Source organism: Watersipora subatra, chromosome 3 (genome assembly GCF_963576615.1).
Source record: "Watersipora subatra chromosome 3, tzWatSuba1.1, whole genome shotgun sequence".
Classification (NCBI taxonomy): Eukaryota; Metazoa; Bryozoa; class Gymnolaemata; order Cheilostomatida; family Watersiporidae; genus Watersipora; species Watersipora subatra.
The window spans coordinates 51591549-51611251 of record NC_088710.1 but is presented as its reverse complement, the minus strand read 5'-3'; the positions used below and the strand labels follow the sequence as shown (position 1 = coordinate 51611251).

General features: G+C 38.2%; 1 protein-coding gene across 2 annotated transcripts in view; it reads left to right on the top strand.

Annotated features, from left to right (window-relative positions):
* The window catches only part of LOC137391926 (microtubule-actin cross-linking factor 1, isoforms 6/7-like), a 59332-nt gene extending 39671 nt beyond the window's left edge, over positions 1 to 19661 (top strand). The window contains exons 28-49 of one of the 2 annotated variants that reach the window (XM_068078488.1): positions 647 to 802; positions 1561 to 1758; positions 2800 to 2928; positions 5514 to 5690; positions 5857 to 6012; positions 6285 to 6491; positions 7486 to 7605; positions 8709 to 8881; positions 9116 to 9449; positions 9619 to 9765; positions 9926 to 10048; positions 10597 to 10785; positions 10945 to 11051; positions 11170 to 11202; positions 11565 to 11694; positions 11815 to 11928; positions 12068 to 12220; positions 13819 to 13947; positions 14769 to 14886; positions 15829 to 15981; positions 18640 to 18774; positions 19055 to 19661. In XM_068078488.1, the coding sequence (XP_067934589.1) occupies positions 647 to 802; positions 1561 to 1758; positions 2800 to 2928; positions 5514 to 5690; positions 5857 to 6012; positions 6285 to 6491; positions 7486 to 7605; positions 8709 to 8881; positions 9116 to 9449; positions 9619 to 9765; positions 9926 to 10048; positions 10597 to 10785; positions 10945 to 11051; positions 11170 to 11202; positions 11565 to 11694; positions 11815 to 11928; positions 12068 to 12220; positions 13819 to 13947; positions 14769 to 14886; positions 15829 to 15981; positions 18640 to 18774; positions 19055 to 19197 (3324 nt within the window). In that variant the 3' untranslated portion in view covers positions 19198 to 19661. Of the gene's footprint in view, positions 1 to 646; positions 803 to 1560; positions 1759 to 2799; positions 2929 to 5513; positions 5691 to 5856; positions 6013 to 6284; positions 6492 to 7485; positions 7606 to 8708; positions 8882 to 9115; positions 9450 to 9618; positions 9766 to 9925; positions 10049 to 10596; positions 10786 to 10944; positions 11052 to 11169; positions 11203 to 11564; positions 11695 to 11814; positions 11929 to 12067; positions 12221 to 13818; positions 13948 to 14768; positions 14887 to 15828; positions 15982 to 18636; positions 18775 to 19054 lie in introns of both variants that reach the window. The other variant, XM_068078490.1, reaches the window with a different exon arrangement.
* The last annotated feature ends 42 nt before the right edge of the window (positions 19662 to 19703 follow it).

Below are 19703 nucleotides of genomic sequence, written 5' to 3'. Positions count from 1 at the left end.
ACGGTGTTACCAATTATTACACATAAAGCCATTGATTTGTTTAGCTATATTGTAAAATCTATTATTGATTGACTGATGGAATTATGTGCTCGCTCATCTGTCAGCTGGCATCAGCTGACAGTAATGCTAATGTCTTACCTTGAATGTAGGCAAACACTTGCATCAGTCAGGTAGGATGGCGCCAGAATGCTGTCAGTCGCAATGCTATGAGCACTCCTCGTAATGATATACCATCTCAGCTCATTTATCCTGGAGAAAATGATTAGTTTATAAATGATTGGGTCTTGTCTCAATTGCTAGTCATAGTAGAGTTCGACCTTTACACTGCTAGATGTGAGATAGTGTCGGCCACTCATTAAGGGTGGCCAATGCTGTAGGTGCTACAAAATGTTTAGTTGGAGCTACTAAGTGTTTAGTAGAAGCTACAAGCTATTTAGTTGGCGATACACAGTGTTTAGTGGGTGTTACACAGGGTTTAGTGGGTCTTACAGTGTTTTGTTGTATCTACAACATGTTTAGCAGAAGCTAATGTGGATAAAATACTTTGTATCAACAAATTGTCTTGTCTGGTCTTTGCTAATTCACTTCTGCTTACTCCTAGGAGTTCAGATAGTAAGTCTAATAACACCACCCTGTTACCTTACAGCAAGCTCTGCAGGATACACTGATCAAACTAGGAGAGCTTGACACTTCTCTGGAAGATGTGAATGGATATCTGCAGCAGGTCGAAGATGAACTTTCGGACCTTGACCACGTGCATGGAGATCCTAAATACCTTGAAACACATATCAAGAAATTGAAGGTGAGATAGAAAGGTTTTTGTATCTCCGTTCATTATGGAGCTGACAATTTTGTTTATCTTCCCAAATAAAAAGAAGACAAGCCGTGCTGCTCAAATTATAGCTTTCAGCGAAGGTTACACAAGAAAGTCGAGCAGCAGTATTTTCATATATGTTATACATGCCTGTTGCAATTAATGTCTGTTATTTTATTTGATTTATTGTGTCTGGTTCACTTTGTGAAAAGCTGGCATGAATGTAAAAGGTTTGCTGGTCATACGCTTTATCAGTCAAAAGGTTTGCTTTATTGCTCATTTTTCTGAGGCATCATTTTAATTTTTACTAAATCTCAGCGATGCTGAGAAGTTAGCTGTATAGCCTGAGAGTATAAAGGGTAACAGAAGAGTTAGCATAAGGCGGTGCAGAATGAACAGGTTGCATGATTAACATCTTATCGACCAACAGACACTCCTATCGACCAACAGACACTCCTATCGACCAACAGACACTCCTACAATATAATTTACCCAATGCTATCATATGACCTAATATGGATGATTATATATCACAAGCAGTCAAACCTCGACTTAAGAAGTTAATCTGTTCTGATATTTGATCGTTATTTGCTCTGCATGTCGAGATGATCGTACGTACGAGCAAAGATTCCTTTAATGATACTTTGTATTTCATTCCATAACCCAACAAAATCAATGAGAATTACTTCAAGTAATTACGTGTACCATAAAATTAATGACTGACAAATAATGGGTGGTGTTTGTAGATGGTACAGGATGATCTTGACAACCAAGAAGCAGTGGTAACGGCCCTCAACAGCAGCCTTGCGGAGATGAGAGCTGAGGGGTCTGGTGCAAAACACTCTCCTCTTCTTGACAAGCAATCAGAAATGAATGATCTCTGGAAGTCTGTCAACAGTTCTCTCAGGGAAAAGCGCAACAACTTACAAGAGAAGCTTACGGGGGTCAGTTGGATGTTCAACCTTTTAAAAGAGCTATTCTTTTGCTGAAGCATTTCAATATGAACACAGGATAAAACCTAGTAGAAAACTATATTGGTATTCATATATATTGGTATATTATTGGTATTAACAAAACTTTTTTTCAGTTGTTAGTAATGTGGAACTAGTTTTGTTTAGCATGAGAAGTCTTGGAGTAGTTTTAGTTTTGTTGTAGGAATTGCCGAGATATCTTGCGGTAAATTTATTTTTTCTTAATGGGACGTCCAAGATATCTCGTATGCAGTTCAATATTTTAAAAACTTGACTCCCAAATAATCTTGGATAGTCTGCTAAGAGGTTAAATATCAAGTGTAACAGAACTCATTTTGGTCTCGGATGTTCACTGGGATTAACTAGTAAAAACTAAATGGAAGCCTGTTATAGGTCAGGATCAGGCTTACACAACAATGGTTTTCTTTAGAGCACATGCTTTGCAGTTGTCTTTTCATGATTGTTCTCCAAATGCATATGCACATTTAAAATGTACATAGCTGATTATACACATATTTGAGTAGATATTTTAAAGTGATTCGCATCACAGCCATTGATTGGCCTTAGTTTCTTAGTTGGCTGACTTACTAAGTGTTTGATTTATGCTGTTTAGGTAACTTAAAAACCCATTTTACCTTGATTGGTATACTAAGAAAGGAGACAGCAAATATTCAACACTATTAGTTGCAGGGCTTCCATTCTTGTTCTCATACATTAGGTTAAAATTACTTTGGCTATCACTGCAGCCTCTAGTCTTTGTGCAAGTTTTATGCAGAATATTAGTAGTAGTTGTAGCATTAATAGCAATAGTGATAGTAGTAGTAATAGTAGTGGTAATGATAGGGGTGAAAGTTAGTTATTTGATCCTAGAGCTGGCGACATGATAGTTTTCAAGTGTTTTATGAATAAGTGGTAGAATAATGTGTCAACATGCCGGTTGCAGTGCATTATTCTATAGCAATTATGTTGATAAATGTATGCTGCTCACTTTTGTGTGTTGCTATTAATTTCCAGGTCAAGTCATTCCTTGGTGAGATAGAGGATGTTGTCAACTGGTTAGGAGACTTTGAGCAAACTTTAAAGGGTGTCAGGACAATCGGTGCGCTCCCTAATACAGCTCAAAAACAGTGTGAAAAATTCAATGTAAGTTTGAGTCTGTATGTTCTATACATTGCTCAGAATGGATGAGATTACTATTTTAATCTCGGTGTAATTATCCTCATTGAAACTCACGTTATTTTACTATAGAGTAGATAACTCTGAATTGTCTGCTACATTGTCAGGGGTTATCCTCTCCACAACAGACTATTATAGGAAGCGCAGTAACCTAACCTCTATATCTGTTAGCGAGCAAAGTTGCACAGTAGGAAACCATTTTGTGTATATAATTTTTAGGCTACCATTTAAGAACTGCCATCTTGTCACTGCTGATTGTTTCTGTTTGTTGACCCAGTCTCTAATAGTAGTAAGTATCTGGCCGTACTTACACGCAACTGTTCTTGTATATGTCTGCTACCATGTGAAACTGCACGATGCGTACATTGTAGTACTATTGTAACCTTACGCTCGTAGCTTGCCAAACTATCATTTCTTTTAGTCGATCATTTTATCACACGTTCTTAATTTCACATCATCTCACCCTATAGAAAGAGTGTATTCTTTGTATTGTGATATCATGCATTCTTCAAAGTCACCTTGCTTTTTTATCGCAAGATTAAATCGTTCTGCTGGTGGTTTTACAAAAGACAAAATTTTTGCTTGTTCGTGTAACCCCAGGCTCTGCTATTGTACAAACAGCTTGAGGTTATATTAAAGTCACCCATGTTTTCTTTTAATTACCAAAAATCTATTCTTTTTCTTCTGCTCTGGTGTGCTGGCTCGCTTGACAATTGTAGGGATGACACAGCGTAGTTATTCTATGTAGTTGGACGCTATGTATAAGTAGTGTCATACCATCGATATCATGAAACCCTTACGTATTGCATTAAAGGTTGACTTGCAACAAAATTCACATTACAGTTATTTGGTATCAAAAGATTCACCATGTCTTACTCTGTTGTGTTGTAGGTGCCAAATATGTGGAAATGTGATTACAAGCTCTTAAAAGCTCAAAAACGAAAAGCCGCCGTAAATTGGAATCTCTTTATTTCTCTGACGTATTCATTACAGTTTGGTTATCGTCTTGTCACATGATGTTCTCATGTGAATTGTAAGGCCAATAAAAAGCTCAATATAAAACTTATCGTAGCACTAGTTTATGATAAACACTTCGGGTTTTACCGAAGATCCCGTGTCAAATATAGATGCTCGCTACTTTACAGTTTTGTATCGGCATTTTCTAATCGTCAAGTCGTAATCTGATCATGTGACCAAATACTTCGCAAATAATTTTTGCAGCACTTTTTGATTATCACAGGTGACCAACAGGCTCGTCATGATTAGCAGACAATGATATGTACTCCTTCGAGCTAAGGTTAAAAAGTTTAACGAATTTTTACGGTAAGTTATAAGATATCAGTGCTAAAAGTGACAGCATTACGATGACGATAAAACAGACGCGTAAGAACAATAGACACAGTTTTATTGAACGCGTGAAGTATATTTGGGAAAATATTTCAACGAATGAGGTTGCATAAAAGTGTAAACAGAAACCATCCTGTAACAACTACGTCCCATTTGAGCCGTTTTGGAAAGCGAATCCAATCTACTGCGGTCTCGTGATGGCTGCGATTAACTGTTTGTTTTTGAGCTTTTAAGAGCTTGTAATCACATTTCCACATATTTTGCACCTACAACACAACAGAGTAAAACATGGTGAATCTTATGATACCAAATAACCGTAACGTGAATTTTGTTGCAAGTCAACCTTTAAGGGACTTGGCCATTACTTGGAAGTTTTACCGTGTTATAAAACGAAAATCACTTTTGAATACTCTAAACATCTCGATGTTTGTACCGTTCTCGATGAACTTTATAACTGATATTTAAAAATATTTAAACTGGTACTTCAAACTTTACTGACATATTAAAACATGAGGCCACCCCATACTTAATGATGACATGTTGCCAATTGATTACATAGAGCTGCTCTAAAGACAGGAAGTACAATTTGTTCATCATCTTTATAACTCTGATATGAAAATAAGAGTTACAGCTCCGCTGATCTTGTGTAGTGATTTAAAAAAAAATGTTTGATGCACTTGCTATAAGGTGAGTGGCGTTGGACTCCTTCAAGTTAAACACAATAGTCAGTCACTCTTAAAGTTATTATGTACTATCTTTGTCTCAACTAAAATCATATAAAAATTTCAATTCTTGAGTCAATTATGCTACCTAAATACATGCATAGATTGTGCTTCTGTATAGCTGACTATAATAATATGTTTAATAGTGCTGTCTAGAATAATTAATCAAGAACTCTAAAATCTCTTAAACAAAGTGTTTCTAGCTTTTAAAACTAATGGTATTTTAGCTTTACGGCGTCATTAAATAGAGGTTACATGCTGGGAATTTAGTCTCTTTGCAACGTAATTAAATAGAGGTTACACGCTGGGAATTTAGTCTCTGAACTTCTCTCAGCACTTCATCCAAATGGCTGGAGTGGTAAATGGTAACATCAGCACCAGCCAGTCTTCGAAGTCAAAATGTTGTTTTAACGGTTCTTTGAAAGTTTGCGATGTTTATGATCATCGCAGTTTTATATATATTTTATAAGAATTGTTTTACAGGAGCATTTGATAAAATTAAATGCTAAGAATGATGCAGCTCACGCCTTGCTTACAACCGGTGAGGAGATGCTCCAATCCTACAACTGCCACCCTTTCCAAACTGTCCAGATAAGAAGTTCACTGGCTAAGCTTCGTCGCAGCTGCGATGCTGCTAAAAAACAAGCAAAAAAGAAAAAGGTGGCCATTTTTATGTCTAGAATTTTCTACAAACATATATATACGTTTATATATTATATTTATATATTATGTTGAGATAATGTTGTTTATATGATATGTTTATATATTATTTTTTGCCTGCCAACATGATCTGCCCTCACCAACTCCGCTGGTTTGATGCTTGTAGTTGAAGCTCCAGGAGCATCTACAAAATGTCACCGGATTCCATTCAGTGATGAAGATATTTACTGACTGGTTGATAAACGGAGAGACAAACCTGTCAAAGCTAAAGACTCCAAGCAAACTTGTGGAACCAATAGAAAAGCAGATAAAGTCTCACCGGGTAAGAAGTCGTGCCTTCATGACTAGGCACCTCTTTAAAACACATCAATTCTTAGGCTTGATTAAATAGAACAAACTGAAATATAATGGTGATCGAATAACAAATAATAACATGTATTTTGATGTCTTTAGTAGCATGAAAATTAGGAATATGTTGCTTGCAAGTAGTGAGAGTGAGAGATGAGAGAATCACATAAAAGTTGCAATGTAAAGCTATTGAATGAACCTGCTTGTGTCCGTGTGGCATAGATGGACTTCCTCTCTGTATTGCAGGATTTCCAGGAGGATGTGGAGGCTCACAAGGAGATTGTAGGGCGACTGGACAGGACTGGCACATACCTCAAGTATTATGGTGCTAAACATGATGCTATTGTCATTAGAAATCAGTTACTCAGCATTAAGTTAAGGTGGAAACGACTTCTTTGGAAAACTGAAGAGAGAGGACGATTGCTAAATGCTGCTCAAAAAGAAGATAAACGAGTGAGTTTAACAAAGCAACTGAGTATTTCATTTTACATCAGACTTGATTCTCCTTTCTAAAGTTTTGTTATTGTGATATTTGGTGCCTAAGGCTATACACTGTAAGCAAGTCTAATCATAGTCTCCAGTAGAGATTATATGTGTATGCATTTATTTTACTTGAACAATATCTTATAGCAACAACTCTGTGTACTGGCAAGGACAAATGAAGGCTTTATTTCACTATCAAAACTTGGGTGGTCTCAAAGATTTTATGTGTATTATGAGATATAACATCTTCCGCATTGACAGCAGGAAATCCTAAGTAGGCTTCAGATAGCTATACATAGCTTGAGTTCTCATTAACATTCCACTTAGTCGAAAATGTGTATATAAGTACTCCATGGGCTGGCATCTGTTGCTTTTGTATACATTCGTTTTGGCTGCTCTTTGATATGCTGGTTTCTGATGCTGACCAATTAAATGGTTTGCTGATGAGCTGACTGCCTGTCATTGCTATCCACTTGGCATTATCTGAGGCTAGTCGCTGTCTATGGCTGGCTATAGGGAGTCAGCTCTGGGTAATACGATGGCTTGTGATTACATATCAACTCGGAGTGCCAGTCGCCGTGGCTCTATCTGCTCGCTGGAGCTTTCCTCGCTAGAAGACTACGAGGATCAGCGGACACTATCTCAGAGGATAACTGATCACGTCTGTGCCGTTTGTTTCTCGCACTCATTTTTTTGATCAGGATTTCGATTGTATCATATTTCATTTACAGTCATCCGTTATTATTTGTTTTATTATTCTCTTGCGCATGGCTGCCTGCTGCCACCTTTGAGTTGAAAGAGACAAGAAATCTTTACTTATATGGGAGCTTGAAGAATGGGAGTGCAAAGAAAGAGGTTGCTGATCATTATCAGTAGGAGTAGAGTGTCGCTCGCTCAAGCACCTGCGACTCCTGTCATTCTCTAGCTATCTGACAGTCAACGATGAGCTCTTGTCTGTTCTTAGTTTGCGGAGGACTGGCAATCATTGGTAGAATGGCTTGACCAGACCAAGGAGTCTTTGAACAAGCTTATGGAACAACGGCCTTCTCCGGCGCGTATGAAAGAAATCATTGAAGAGATCAAGGTGCGTAACCCTTCAAACTCCTCTCTATGTACATTCTATTGATTCATGTTGCACCTCCTATGTGTCTATATATCAGTTTTACCTGCGCCTCTTCTCATCGCATCGATGCATTGCGAGCTTTGGCATATAAAAACTGCCTTTTATAGAAAATGAAGTTGTGCTGTTTCTCACTATACCGCATGCCATGTTATGTTTCATTAGATTTGTAACCCACGAATAAGCGCTGTACACTGCTCCATTCCGCTATATACTGACACCTGTTATGTTGTCCTTTTATTTTATGTAACCAACTCTGGATATCATACTGTGTTGGTGTTGCCTTGATGGTGCATTATTTATACACGGTATGCATACATTGCTATCTGTCTCACGAGTTACTATCTTTCTGCTTGTCTAGTCACCACAACAGTAGTCTCACAGTAGCCTTTCTTCTCACAGAGCACACCGATTTTCTGGTTGTTTCGGTTTTTCTGTACGTAACTTGGTAAAGCGTCACATTCATTTGCGAGGCTTAATAGTTTACCCTTTTTTACGCGTGTCTCTAACATGCACCTGAATGTAGTCATATAAACCATTCAACAGACTGCAATAACGAATTTTTAATTTAGTTTATTTTCATCTAGGAAGTCGGTGTGCTCACCTGTGTGTATGTGCCGCTCGACTAATCAAACTGTGCATCAATTGTTATGGGTTGTTGTTGCCTAGTGATTGTCCTTTCTTCTCATCGATGAAAGAATGTCAATGATTGGCTACTTTCTCTAATGGTACAAATGCAGTGTCTTTGTTACTTCTTTCTAATGGTCCACTCAATTTTCTGTAATATCTATTGTTTTCTATCCATGCATTAATCTAAATGTTTTTTAATTGGGCTAAATTCTCTGCTTTTGTAATTCTGAATAAACTTCAGTCTTTACACAAATCAAGTAGCTGAGATACATTTGAGTCTGGTCTCCCGTGATACTCTTGTCAATCAACTATTCATCTTACAAACTCCTAATCTTTTGCTTTTGTACTTGGAGATTACTTGTGAATCACATTACTGTATCAACTTCTATTGTGGTGTTCATGTGGGTTGGGATTCATGCTAGAGTGAAATTTGACAGATGTTTGAACGACAGATTGGTCGCAAGCACCCTCGGTATTATGCCACAACGAGGCTTGGTCGCAATCTCAAAGACAGGTGCACCAAATCCGATCCGGAAAAGGAAGTCCTTGGCAAGATGTTGGATGAATTGAAGTCTAAGTGGACAAGTCTTCGCACAGAGCTATCCCAAAAGTACGGGACAATAAAACTAGTCGTAAAGTCAATTAAAAAATTTTTTCCTCTTTTTAACGTATAAAAACTTTAGAAAATTAACTGCCGACTGGCTGCCAACTTTGTCATAAATGTTTATTGTCACTTTGTTGTCAAAATGACTTTCTGTATAAGTACATAGTGCATGTGTCAGTCTCATAATTTTACATCACATTTGAGAGTATAAGCGTGCAACTGCCTCCTTATGTCTGGCAGACAGACCCAGCTTGACTCACAACTTCTGGAATCTGGTCGACTGTTGGAGGCCTCTAAGTCTCTGATCGAGTGGCTGGAGAAGGCAGAGGACTCTCTGAGTGAGAAACACCCCATCAGAGGTGACCAGGACACGGTGCATTCTCTTCTTGAGCAACATCGAGCATTTCAGGAGGAGCTTGACAGTCGGCGATTGACACTGAACACACTGCAGCAGACGGCAAACCCTGAAGACCCAGCTGTCCTGCAACAACTGAATCAGCTGAATAGCCTCTGGTCCAAAGTCGAAGGTCTCAGTAAAGCTCGGGAGCAGCAACTTAAGGACAACCTTGAATCTGTGAGTGATCTTGTACCATATCTTTGAGTCACGCTGCTATTAATAATTTGGGTGTTGTGTGATAAGACTAAGCGCCAAGTGGTTTCTATCGGTGAGAAGGAACAATAAGTAATCATTGATCATCAGCAGACGTTTCATATTTTGTATGGTTTAATGTCCGTATTTGTAGGCAACCGAATTCCAAGTCGCAGTTAATTCTCTGCGAGATTTCCTGCCTCAAGCTGAGCAAGAGCTCAAGTTCCAACCGTTGCCAGAGCATGAGTTGGCCATCATGCAGCTCATGGAAAGGCATGAGAAGTTTGAAGACCAGTTGCAGGTGAGGGAGTTAGCAAGAAGTTGCCTACACTTGTTCTTGACAGCTAATTCGCCCACTGAAAGTTGTTGCTCGGTGTAGATTGTATCTTACCTCTGCTCTTGGTAGACCTCGTGTGAACACTAAAGTCACTTTCAAATGGACCCTTTGTTTTTATTCACAGAAAGTTGTTCCAAATGTTGAAAAGATCAAGGAGCTAGGCGAAGAGATAATGAAGAATTGTCACCCAAACGCCGTCAGATTTGTGAAATACTACTTAACAATCACTCATACAAGATGGGAGCAGGTACTGTCTGACTTTAAACTTTTTGCAGATATTTGTCTAAAACATTTTGGACCTCGAGCTAACAGGTGCAGTTCATGTAATCATAAAATAAAGGGTTTGTACCTATGAGATAATTGACTTACCTGTCAGTTGATTGGCCTGCAAGTCAAAAGGTATTAATAAAAAACTCTCAGTTTAATCACCTAGAGTCTGAAAAGGTAGGATTTCTAGTCATAAAATTAATGACCTTTAGCCAAAAACTCAATGACCTTTAGCCAAAAGGTCAATGACCTTTTAGCTTGGAGTAAATGACCCTAACCCAAAATACAACTGATGCGAGCTATGAAGCGAAAGGCTTATAGTCAAAAAGGCTTATAGTCGCAAGGTGTTTGACTTATAATGGAATGATGAATAACTTTTGATCATGAGTTTGATGACCTTGAATTGTGAGGTGAATGACCTTTGCAAGGTGAAGGGCATAAGTAATTTGTAAAGTGAAAGGAGCACCTGCAGTTAAAAAGTGAATGATTTGTAACTATGAGGGCAATGAATGTTTGTACTGTCTGTAGCTGTTGGAGCGCTCTCGCTCTAGACGAAAAAGATTAGAAGATGCCCTTGACGACATTCACGGCAGCATCTCACTCCTGGAAGACCTGCTGACATATTTGAGTGATGCCGAGGTTCTCCTACTTACAAAGGAAGAAGATGAAACACCAGAAGACATGGCACTCGTTGAAGACCTCCTCAAGCAGCACATGGTTTGTAGGCTCTCGCTAGTCCTGTCTTGGCTTTGACAATGCATATGTCGACGTTAGTTACCTTATAAGAATTTTGTTTTAATTGAAATTTTTATTGAGTGTTAGTTTGATTGGAGGAGTAACACAATGTGACCTACTTGGGTAAACTGATATTTGTAGGAATTTCATGATGAGTTACAAGAGAAAGGAAAAGAAGTAGAAAAGTTCACTTCTGCACAGCCGGAGCAGTCAAGATCGGCTGCTGGTTACTTGCCCAAGCTAAAGACGTAAGTTACAAATAGAGACCCTTTTGCGCTACCCATAGATTTACTTCCTGAAACTGTATAGTAACACTATACTTGGTTGTGTTCTCTTATTGTCAATGCACCCCGCTTTTGTCATCAGGGACCGTTCTGTGGATGACAATATTACTAAAATGTAAGTAGGAGGCTGATCAATCCCTTCTAGTTTTATAGTTAAATGCCTATGTTCCACTTTGTTTCTCTCACCTCCACCTCTCTTCTGTGTATCACCCACTCTTGCCTTGATTAGTGCTAGTCTGAGGCTTTTTGCTAGCCTCGTGGTTCTACGAGGCGATAGGGGACGTTGGTGCTATGCACATGTTCAGGAGTAGTCCATAATTTCAGCTTATTGATGCCGGTCCAGTCATTGTCTTGTAGCCACTAACTTTAGCAGTTTGCTGTGAACTTTAGTCTATCTTTAAACATAATAGAGTATGAAATAATTCCGTTGTTTTCAGGTATACCTCCATTTGAATTGATTTTTTAATTTTGCTGCAGTGTGCAACGAGAGTTGCTGGACCCCAACAATCCTATGGTAACACAACTTTTACACAGATGGCGTGAAGTGTGGCGAATGTCAGTAGATAGAAAGAAACGTCTTCAGGATTACTTGGAGCATTTACTTGAAGTAAGCAGTCATTCTCAATGATGGTTTTTAGAAAACGAGCTGAGCAGACGTAGTTTTGTCCTGTTATTATGTTGAATGAGATTTTACTGACAATTGAACCATCTATTCATATTTTTCTAGCTGGAAAGTGTGAGGAACTTTGATTTTGAACTTTGGCGCCAACGGTATCTCGCATGGGTCAAAACGAAGAAGGCAAGAATTACAGATTTTTTCAGAAAACAAATTAAGAATGAGGTGAGCAGATCTTCTTTGATTCCTTACTGTGACAAGATATGCTAATCCGATATTCATAGCCCAAATCTGTCTATACAATGTTGTGCAGACAACTCCAAATGCTTATGTACCTATTTGCATGGTATGCATCTGTTCTTAGGATGGAACAATAAACAGAGATGACTTCATCACAGGCATGCTAGAGTCCAAGTTTCCTACAAATAAAGCGGAGCTAAATGCAGTCTTTAACATATTTGACAGAGGCCACACCGGTTCAATAAACTACAGAGAGTTTATCGACGCCCTCCGGCCGGTGAGCAGTGGCTAATGTGCCCCTAATGTGCCCCTCGGCTATTTAGTCAATTCTCTACTATTTTAATGGGTTTAAAAATCAAACATGTTTCTTGTAGAGTCATCAGAGATTAACATGTAGTCATTACTAACTTTAATTTAATAGCTACACTAGATGGTGAGAAACATATTTGTAGGCCAACAGTGTGTTTAGAGTGGGCTGATAATAATAGTACTACTAGCTAGTCGACTCCAACTGACTTTAGTGAATCATCTGTCAGTCATAATAAACTTTCTCTTTAAAACTATTTATATAGAACTCATCAATGGTAAATAAATAGTATTGCTTTCAATTAACCAATTTTCCGTAGCTGCTAATATAGGGGATAAGGCTATAGAATGCATGGGAAATAGCGCAGAAGATGAAGCCAAGGGCATAGCATGAGAACGGATGTAACGCCTTTGGAGCTAGTAACATAACTCTTGGTGCCAGTGCTTTTCAACCATATCTTTTTGGTACTTACATGTGTGTACGTACATGTATGTATATGTACATGTATGTATATTTCCATGTATGTACATCTACATATATGTATGTACATGTATTTACATACATGTACATGTAGGTACATACATGTACGTGTATATGTACATGTATGTATCTACATGTACCTACATGTACATGTAGGTACATACATGTACATGTGGGTACATAGATGTACATGTATGCACATGTGCATACATGTACATAGATGCACATGTATGTACATGTACATACATGTACATAATGTACATGCCCCAGCGTGTGTATCTGCAACGCAGTTTAACAGAAATGTTTCTTTCTCTTTCACTCAAGTCTCCAACAAAGACAAAGGTAAAACGTTCTTTTCCTTATGAATGTTCTGATAGAGCTGTCAGATAGTTACTGCACTCTACCGTCCAATCAGTAACTCACCTTTGTTAAAAATTCCACCCTTTACACTTCCAAGTTTTGTCTGGTTATCACACCTCTCTTCCACTAGTGCTCCGTTCCGCTTGCAGTTATAGGGTTCTAATAGCTTTACATTAGGCGTGTCTAAATGGTGCCCGAGAATCCATGTAGCAGGGCAAGTCCACCTTGTCGATAATATCAATGGTGATGCTAATCGGGCAGGGTTAGTGTAGGTAGCTTAGAAAACTACAAGGTTTCAATCTGACATTGTTGTTATTCTGTAATCATCTTAGGAACACGTATTTGTCTTCTCACTCTTGAGTTTCTTTTTGCTCGATTCAACCTAAATGTCTGTGGAAGCCATTTTACGCACGTCTCCACTAATCAATCTCTTTAGCACACTTGCATGGTATAGTCTTTCATCCATAGTCATTCCTTGATGAAAATACGTTGATCTCTCCAGGATTGGTTGGCTGAACTGTTACTAAACATTAACTCAGCTGCTGCTAACGCAAGCAGAGATCGAGCTGTCTATAACAAAATTGACGTAAGGATTATCCTTCGTTAACCCGTCATGCTGCCCATACCTCATTGGTTAGCTTCTGCAAGCGTTATTATTTACCTACATTATTCTCTGTTTATCACCTTATGACCTATTCTATTTGTTGCTTATGATTTTTTAACCTCAGGTTACCAAGAAGCCGAAAAGGCAACTGAGTGAACAGGAGTTGGTGCATGATGAGATTGAACGCGAAGTCTCCACTTGTAAATGTAGATCTCAATTCAAAGTAGAGAAAGTGGAGCAGGGCAAATACAGGGTATAATTTTTATACTACATTTATTTGTTCTGTGCATCATGCTTTCCGGTACATTGCTTCTTCTCATTGCTTCTACATTTAAAAACAAGAGTTTTAAACTCGCGAAATTGGGTTCACTGTGAGATTGCTTGATGATATGTCATGCTTGTACTAAGACCTTACTAACAGATCATGCAAGTCTATGGTTAAGATACCCAACAGATGTTTGAAGTCTGGGGATATTCGCCTCATATGGACTTGAATATTCGATCATATGAGCGAATGTCTTGCAACTGCACTGACCATGCATGTTGTGAGTTTGTGGCATGCAGCGATTTTCTCGTTCATACGAACACCCTCATACATACTTGCAGGATGAAAATGAAATACCTATTAAATTCTTGGTGAGCTATCTTCGCTATCGTTTTCTCACGCTGGCTTTCTGTCTTAGCATGCATTTCTATCACATACTTGTAGAAAGTAGGTCTATATGACAAGTGTTTATTTGTTCGATATGTGTGCCCATTTCATATCTCATTTCACCCAGAATCAATATGTTGTAACCAACTGAATATGTTGTGTTGTTGTTTACGTCTGGTTGGCCGCACTGCGAAGGGTAAAAATTGTTTGACTGAAGTAATACACAAGCTCTCAACAATATGGCTACGGTGCCTCCCTTGAGTTGCCATAGTTGTGTATGGCACAAATTGGTCAGACGCGCCTATACATTTCTATGTTCACTTTGTCTTATATTAAGTCCCTTCGAAAGACCTTGTGCCACTAGCTGCTGCGTGTTAGCTTCTTGTCAGCCTGGTATTTTGAGAGCTTAATTATTATTGCAGTTTGGAGACAGTCAAAAAATGGTTCTTGTCCGATTCCTGAACAGTACAGTTATGGTTCGTGTCGGCGGTGGTTGGGTGACTCTGCAGAAGTTTTTAGAGAATCATGATCCTTGCAAAGGTCAGTGTTGTACCAATACGATTACCTGCTTGCTGCAGCCAAACCAACTCTGTAATGGCTCTACTATGATATAATGTTACCTTAGCTTTTCTTAGAGGTTCTTATTAAATGTCTCATGGTTTGTGTGGCGCATTCGCTCTAGCTGTGCGTTTGAATGCGTATTATGCGGCACTAGTCTTTTGCACCAAGCACACTTAATGTGTGGCACAACCTCTAAAGACTCGATCCATATTGAAGTAGTTGGCACGGTGTATGACTCTGCTAATCGCTGTGTGTGAAGTTGCGCTTACTAACAAGCCTCAAATCTGTAATGTCTATATAGCTGTGACGAGAGCTATAATAGTATTTGAGACTTAACACCAACGTTGTTGAAGCAGAAAGTAACGCGTGTGATGTAAACGCTTTGAGTAACCAGCACCGACACGCTCTGCAGCACGATTCTGAAAACTGAGAACACAACTCCCAACTTTGATACAGAAATTAAAGAGCATTTTATGCCTTCAGTAACAAAGGAGAGCACGAATCTTACAAGAATGGGTCGAAGCTGGTCTTCGACTGATGTACGTAATAGCTATTCGGATACAGATGAGTTTAAACCAAATAACAATGAGAAGGGTGGTCGGAGCACACCTGGGCCGGAGTTCTACGTTCGACGTAACCGTGATGATGAAAGAAACCGTTCGAGGGAAGGTTCTATCAGTTCAATGCATAAACGGAAGAGTCTAGGTGCAGCTCCTGAGGCCTACCAAGACATGTTCTATAACCCCTACAGCAGCACTCCGTATGAATCGACGAGAACAATGCCCAACAGCAATATTTCTCAACTCGGTATAGAAGAAATTGTCTTGCATTGTTTCTGTTGTTAGTTATGAGTTCTCAATGGATTATCAAGTTAGGTTTTGGGTTGTGAGTTCCTAATGCCTCGATCCAATCACATTTTAGCCAAAGGTCGTACAAATACAGAACTGAGAGAACAGTTTACTCTCGCTGATGGGGCTGCTCAGAGCCGAGCTACATTCACTTCTCGGAGGCATTCAGCCAAGACGAGTAATCCTGGATCAGATGGAGGTTATTCCAGTGCCAGTTCATCAGCAGGTTTGTCTCATTTTGCATATATCTGCCCATCTTCAGCAGGCGTACCCATATTCAGCAGACAAGTCTCATCTTGGACTAGTAGACATGTGTTCATTGAGACTATTGAGCAGGCAGCATGTTTTACATTGCTTCTTTTGCATCATTTTGATGCATGTTCTAACGATAGCTTTTAGACTGCCAGTCATGCAACAAATGTTTGCATGAAAGTTCTGTCTTCTTGTATTCTTCTCCTGGAGCTATAGTATGGAATAAATTGTTACTAGAACGTTGTATTTTTAGGGAGACTTAGCTTTGTGTTTATACTTCAAAAAGCAGGATACATTTTTGAATGTGCAAAGTGAAAATTTTTTATCTGCACAAGAGCTCATATACTGGTAAGCTATTCTCGAAAAAAAGTAGAAAATTGGGCTGTTGTCGCATTTCTAGTTCAACCAAAAATATATAAGCCTGTTTTTATACTTTTAATATATAAATTTTCAATAGTTTTCATTTGCAAGCTTCAGTGACTTTGAGCTGTCTTGAGAGCCATCAATAGTCTGCAGTGACAAATCATTATAGCTTGAATTAGTTATTTATGAATATTTCAATAAAATAGTTCGGCTTGACAACAGGGCATCTGTCTATTAATTAAAATAAAATTTTGTGATAGTTATGATAGATAATCATAAGATACACTGTTATATATAAAATCATATATACACTGTTTATGAAGAATTTAGATTAAAAAAATGGTGTGATTTTGTGCATACATACAACTGCTTATGCAGTATTATTCCAAGAGCACATTACTCCAAATTGTTAACTGAATTAACTGCCTTATAATAATTCACATTAATCGATGGATAGCGCTGCTGCCAGACCTCTTTTAAGAGTTCAATGATAAAACTTAGGTTACTTTAAGATGGCATTTCCGCTGCTGACTTCACATGTGATAGTTAAACAGAGATGCCTTCTAAAAAGAACACCTTACTGATATGAAACATTGGCACACTCTATGGGACCTGCTTCACTTTTAACTGGCCAATACAATACTAAAATATTTCTGTTTGACTGGCTAAGATCAATTGAGTTAGGTTTAAAAATAATTTGTGCATGTTTTAAGTCATAAAATTATACTTAAGTAAAAATATGCTTCCATATAGTATGGTGCGAGTCAAATAGATTCTTTTATATAGTATGGTGCGAGTCAAATAGACTCTTCCATATAGTATGGTGCGAGTCTAATAGGCTCTTCCATATAGTATGGTGCGAGTCAAATAGGCTTTTCCATATAGTATGGTGCGAGTCAAATAGGCTCTTCCATATAGTATGGCGCGAGTCTAATAGGCTCTTCCATATAGTATGGTGCGAGTCAAATAGACTCTTCCATATAGTATGGTGCGAGTCTAATAGGCTCTTCCATATAGTATGGTGCGAGTCAAATAGACTCTTCCATATAGTATGGTGCGAGTCTAATAGACTCTTCCATATAGTATGGTGCGAGTCTAATAGGCTCTTCCATATAGTATGGTGCGAGTCAAATAGACTCTTCCATATAGTATGGTGCGAGCCAAATAGACTCTTCCATATAGTATGGTGCGAGTCAAATAGACTCTTCCATATAGTATGGTGCGAGTCAAATAGACTCTTCCATATAGTATGGTGCGAGTCAAATAGACTCTTCCATATAGTATGGTGCGAGTCTAATAGGCTCTTCCATATAGTATGGTGCGAGTCAAATAGACTCTTAGTAAACAACAATTATTTTGCGTAATTCAGCAAAAAAATACTTTTTTGTATATTTTAGTTAACTTGAATGTTTCTTTTTTAATTCCACATTTTACTCCTAATCTCAAATAAACTAGAGCGTAAGCTTTATGTAGCTATTTCTGCAATCCTAAATAGGGGTGAATAACTGTCTCTACTCCTAACTAGAGTGACTACTTTGTGAGGTACTTATTACTGAATCTTACTGTATCTCTTTTCAAATCCAGAATCTTGTCTTACATTTTCTCTATTTCAAACAACTAAACAGCAGTTTATTGCATATTTCACTTCAGTTTACCTTTTAGAAAGCTGCTTTTTAAAACTGTCAAAAGCAAACAACTCCATATTTATGGACATACATTTCACAATGTAACTCATAGGTACAGCAATTGATTTTTTGCTATACAATATGACTACGGCATTATCAACTGCTCCTAGCTGATGTCATTTCTGATTATTTTATCGATATCCAGAGTTAGTAAGCTTAGGTGTACCTTTAATTTATGCAGTTTAGTATGTCTGCTATTCGGTTCCATGTTGTCTCAATCTTGTTGTTCATATATGTTCCAACAGTGTTTTGTTAGAGGTTGTTTTCTGTAGAAATGAGCTTATCACTGTTGATCGCTGGTATTATTGTCACCTTATTGTCAGAATCTTTCTCTTCACTTTCAATGAAATCAATCACTCCAATCAAATCAATCACTTGTCGAATTGTTTTGAAAAGGTTTAATCAAGTCGGCAGGCGTAAACTTGTCTCTTATCAAATAACGAAGTTTAATAACTTTTACCAACTCGCTCTTTGCTCGCTCAATCTTTCTATCTTCATATTAATTAAATTGCATCAATGAATGCTTACTAAAAGCTTATTGCATGTCACGTGGCATAGTGTGAACTGTATGCCATGTACAGCAGGGAATAAAGGTGGCATATACAACAGTGCTGAATGTCTAACTGGAACCCCTAGACGTAGTCTCAGCTCTATCCATCGGAGTAAAGTTACGCCTGCGCAATCCATGGTTAACCTCTCATCAAACTCTTCACTTTATGGTTCGTTGACCCGCAGTTTGGCAGCGTACCAATCAGCTGCAAATAACACATTATGTCATTTGACTAATAAACTTTTATTGAACCTTTTAATGTCTTTCAAACTCTTGACTATCTCCCGAGCATGGCTTGATTGCTGTCTTGCTGTTTGTGGTGTTGTATCATTTTGCATGTTTATTGACTGTGCTTTCATCCCAACTAATTTAGATTTGAGTGATTTTAATAACATCTTATTCTAATCTTTCACTGTTTCCAATTGTAGCACTTTTTTATTTCATTTTAGGTTCAAACGGTAGTCTTGCTGGCAGAAAAGGTGCAGTAACTCCTACACCACGATCAACGGATGGCCGTGTTACCCCGGCTAGACGAAAAGCAGCTACACCTACTCCAAGAGGGGTGGCGCGAACTCCTCCGCCTCGCAGATAGTTGCGAGTGGTTCTTTACTAAATTCTATCTGTGATGGTGGCTTGGGAAGACTTACCTTCTCCGCCTAGTTTTTATATTTGATTTCTATGTATTATTGATGCTATCACAATCTCTAACACCCTCTGCTGTCTTCTACCTGAAGATAATTTCACTGGATAATATGATGACCATTAGTATGTGTTTCTCGCAGTCTTGCCATAGGAGATACAAGTAACTATTTATTGCTTTCGTGTAGGACAATTAATATCGCATTCAATGCTTGGCTATTGATCTATAAAGTTTGTAAATATGATTAGTGATGTATATTATTTATGACTATGAAGATGCCCATTCCAGTTTCTTGTTGTTAAGGGTTTAATCTGATAAACCCCATTTCATTGATGCTTTTGCTACTTTCATTTAGCCATTTCCTGTTTTTTTGATAACTTTATGCCATAAACAGTTCAATACAATATCAGTGATCATACTAACCAAGACATCTTGCTTCCTTTAAATGTATGGCGTCA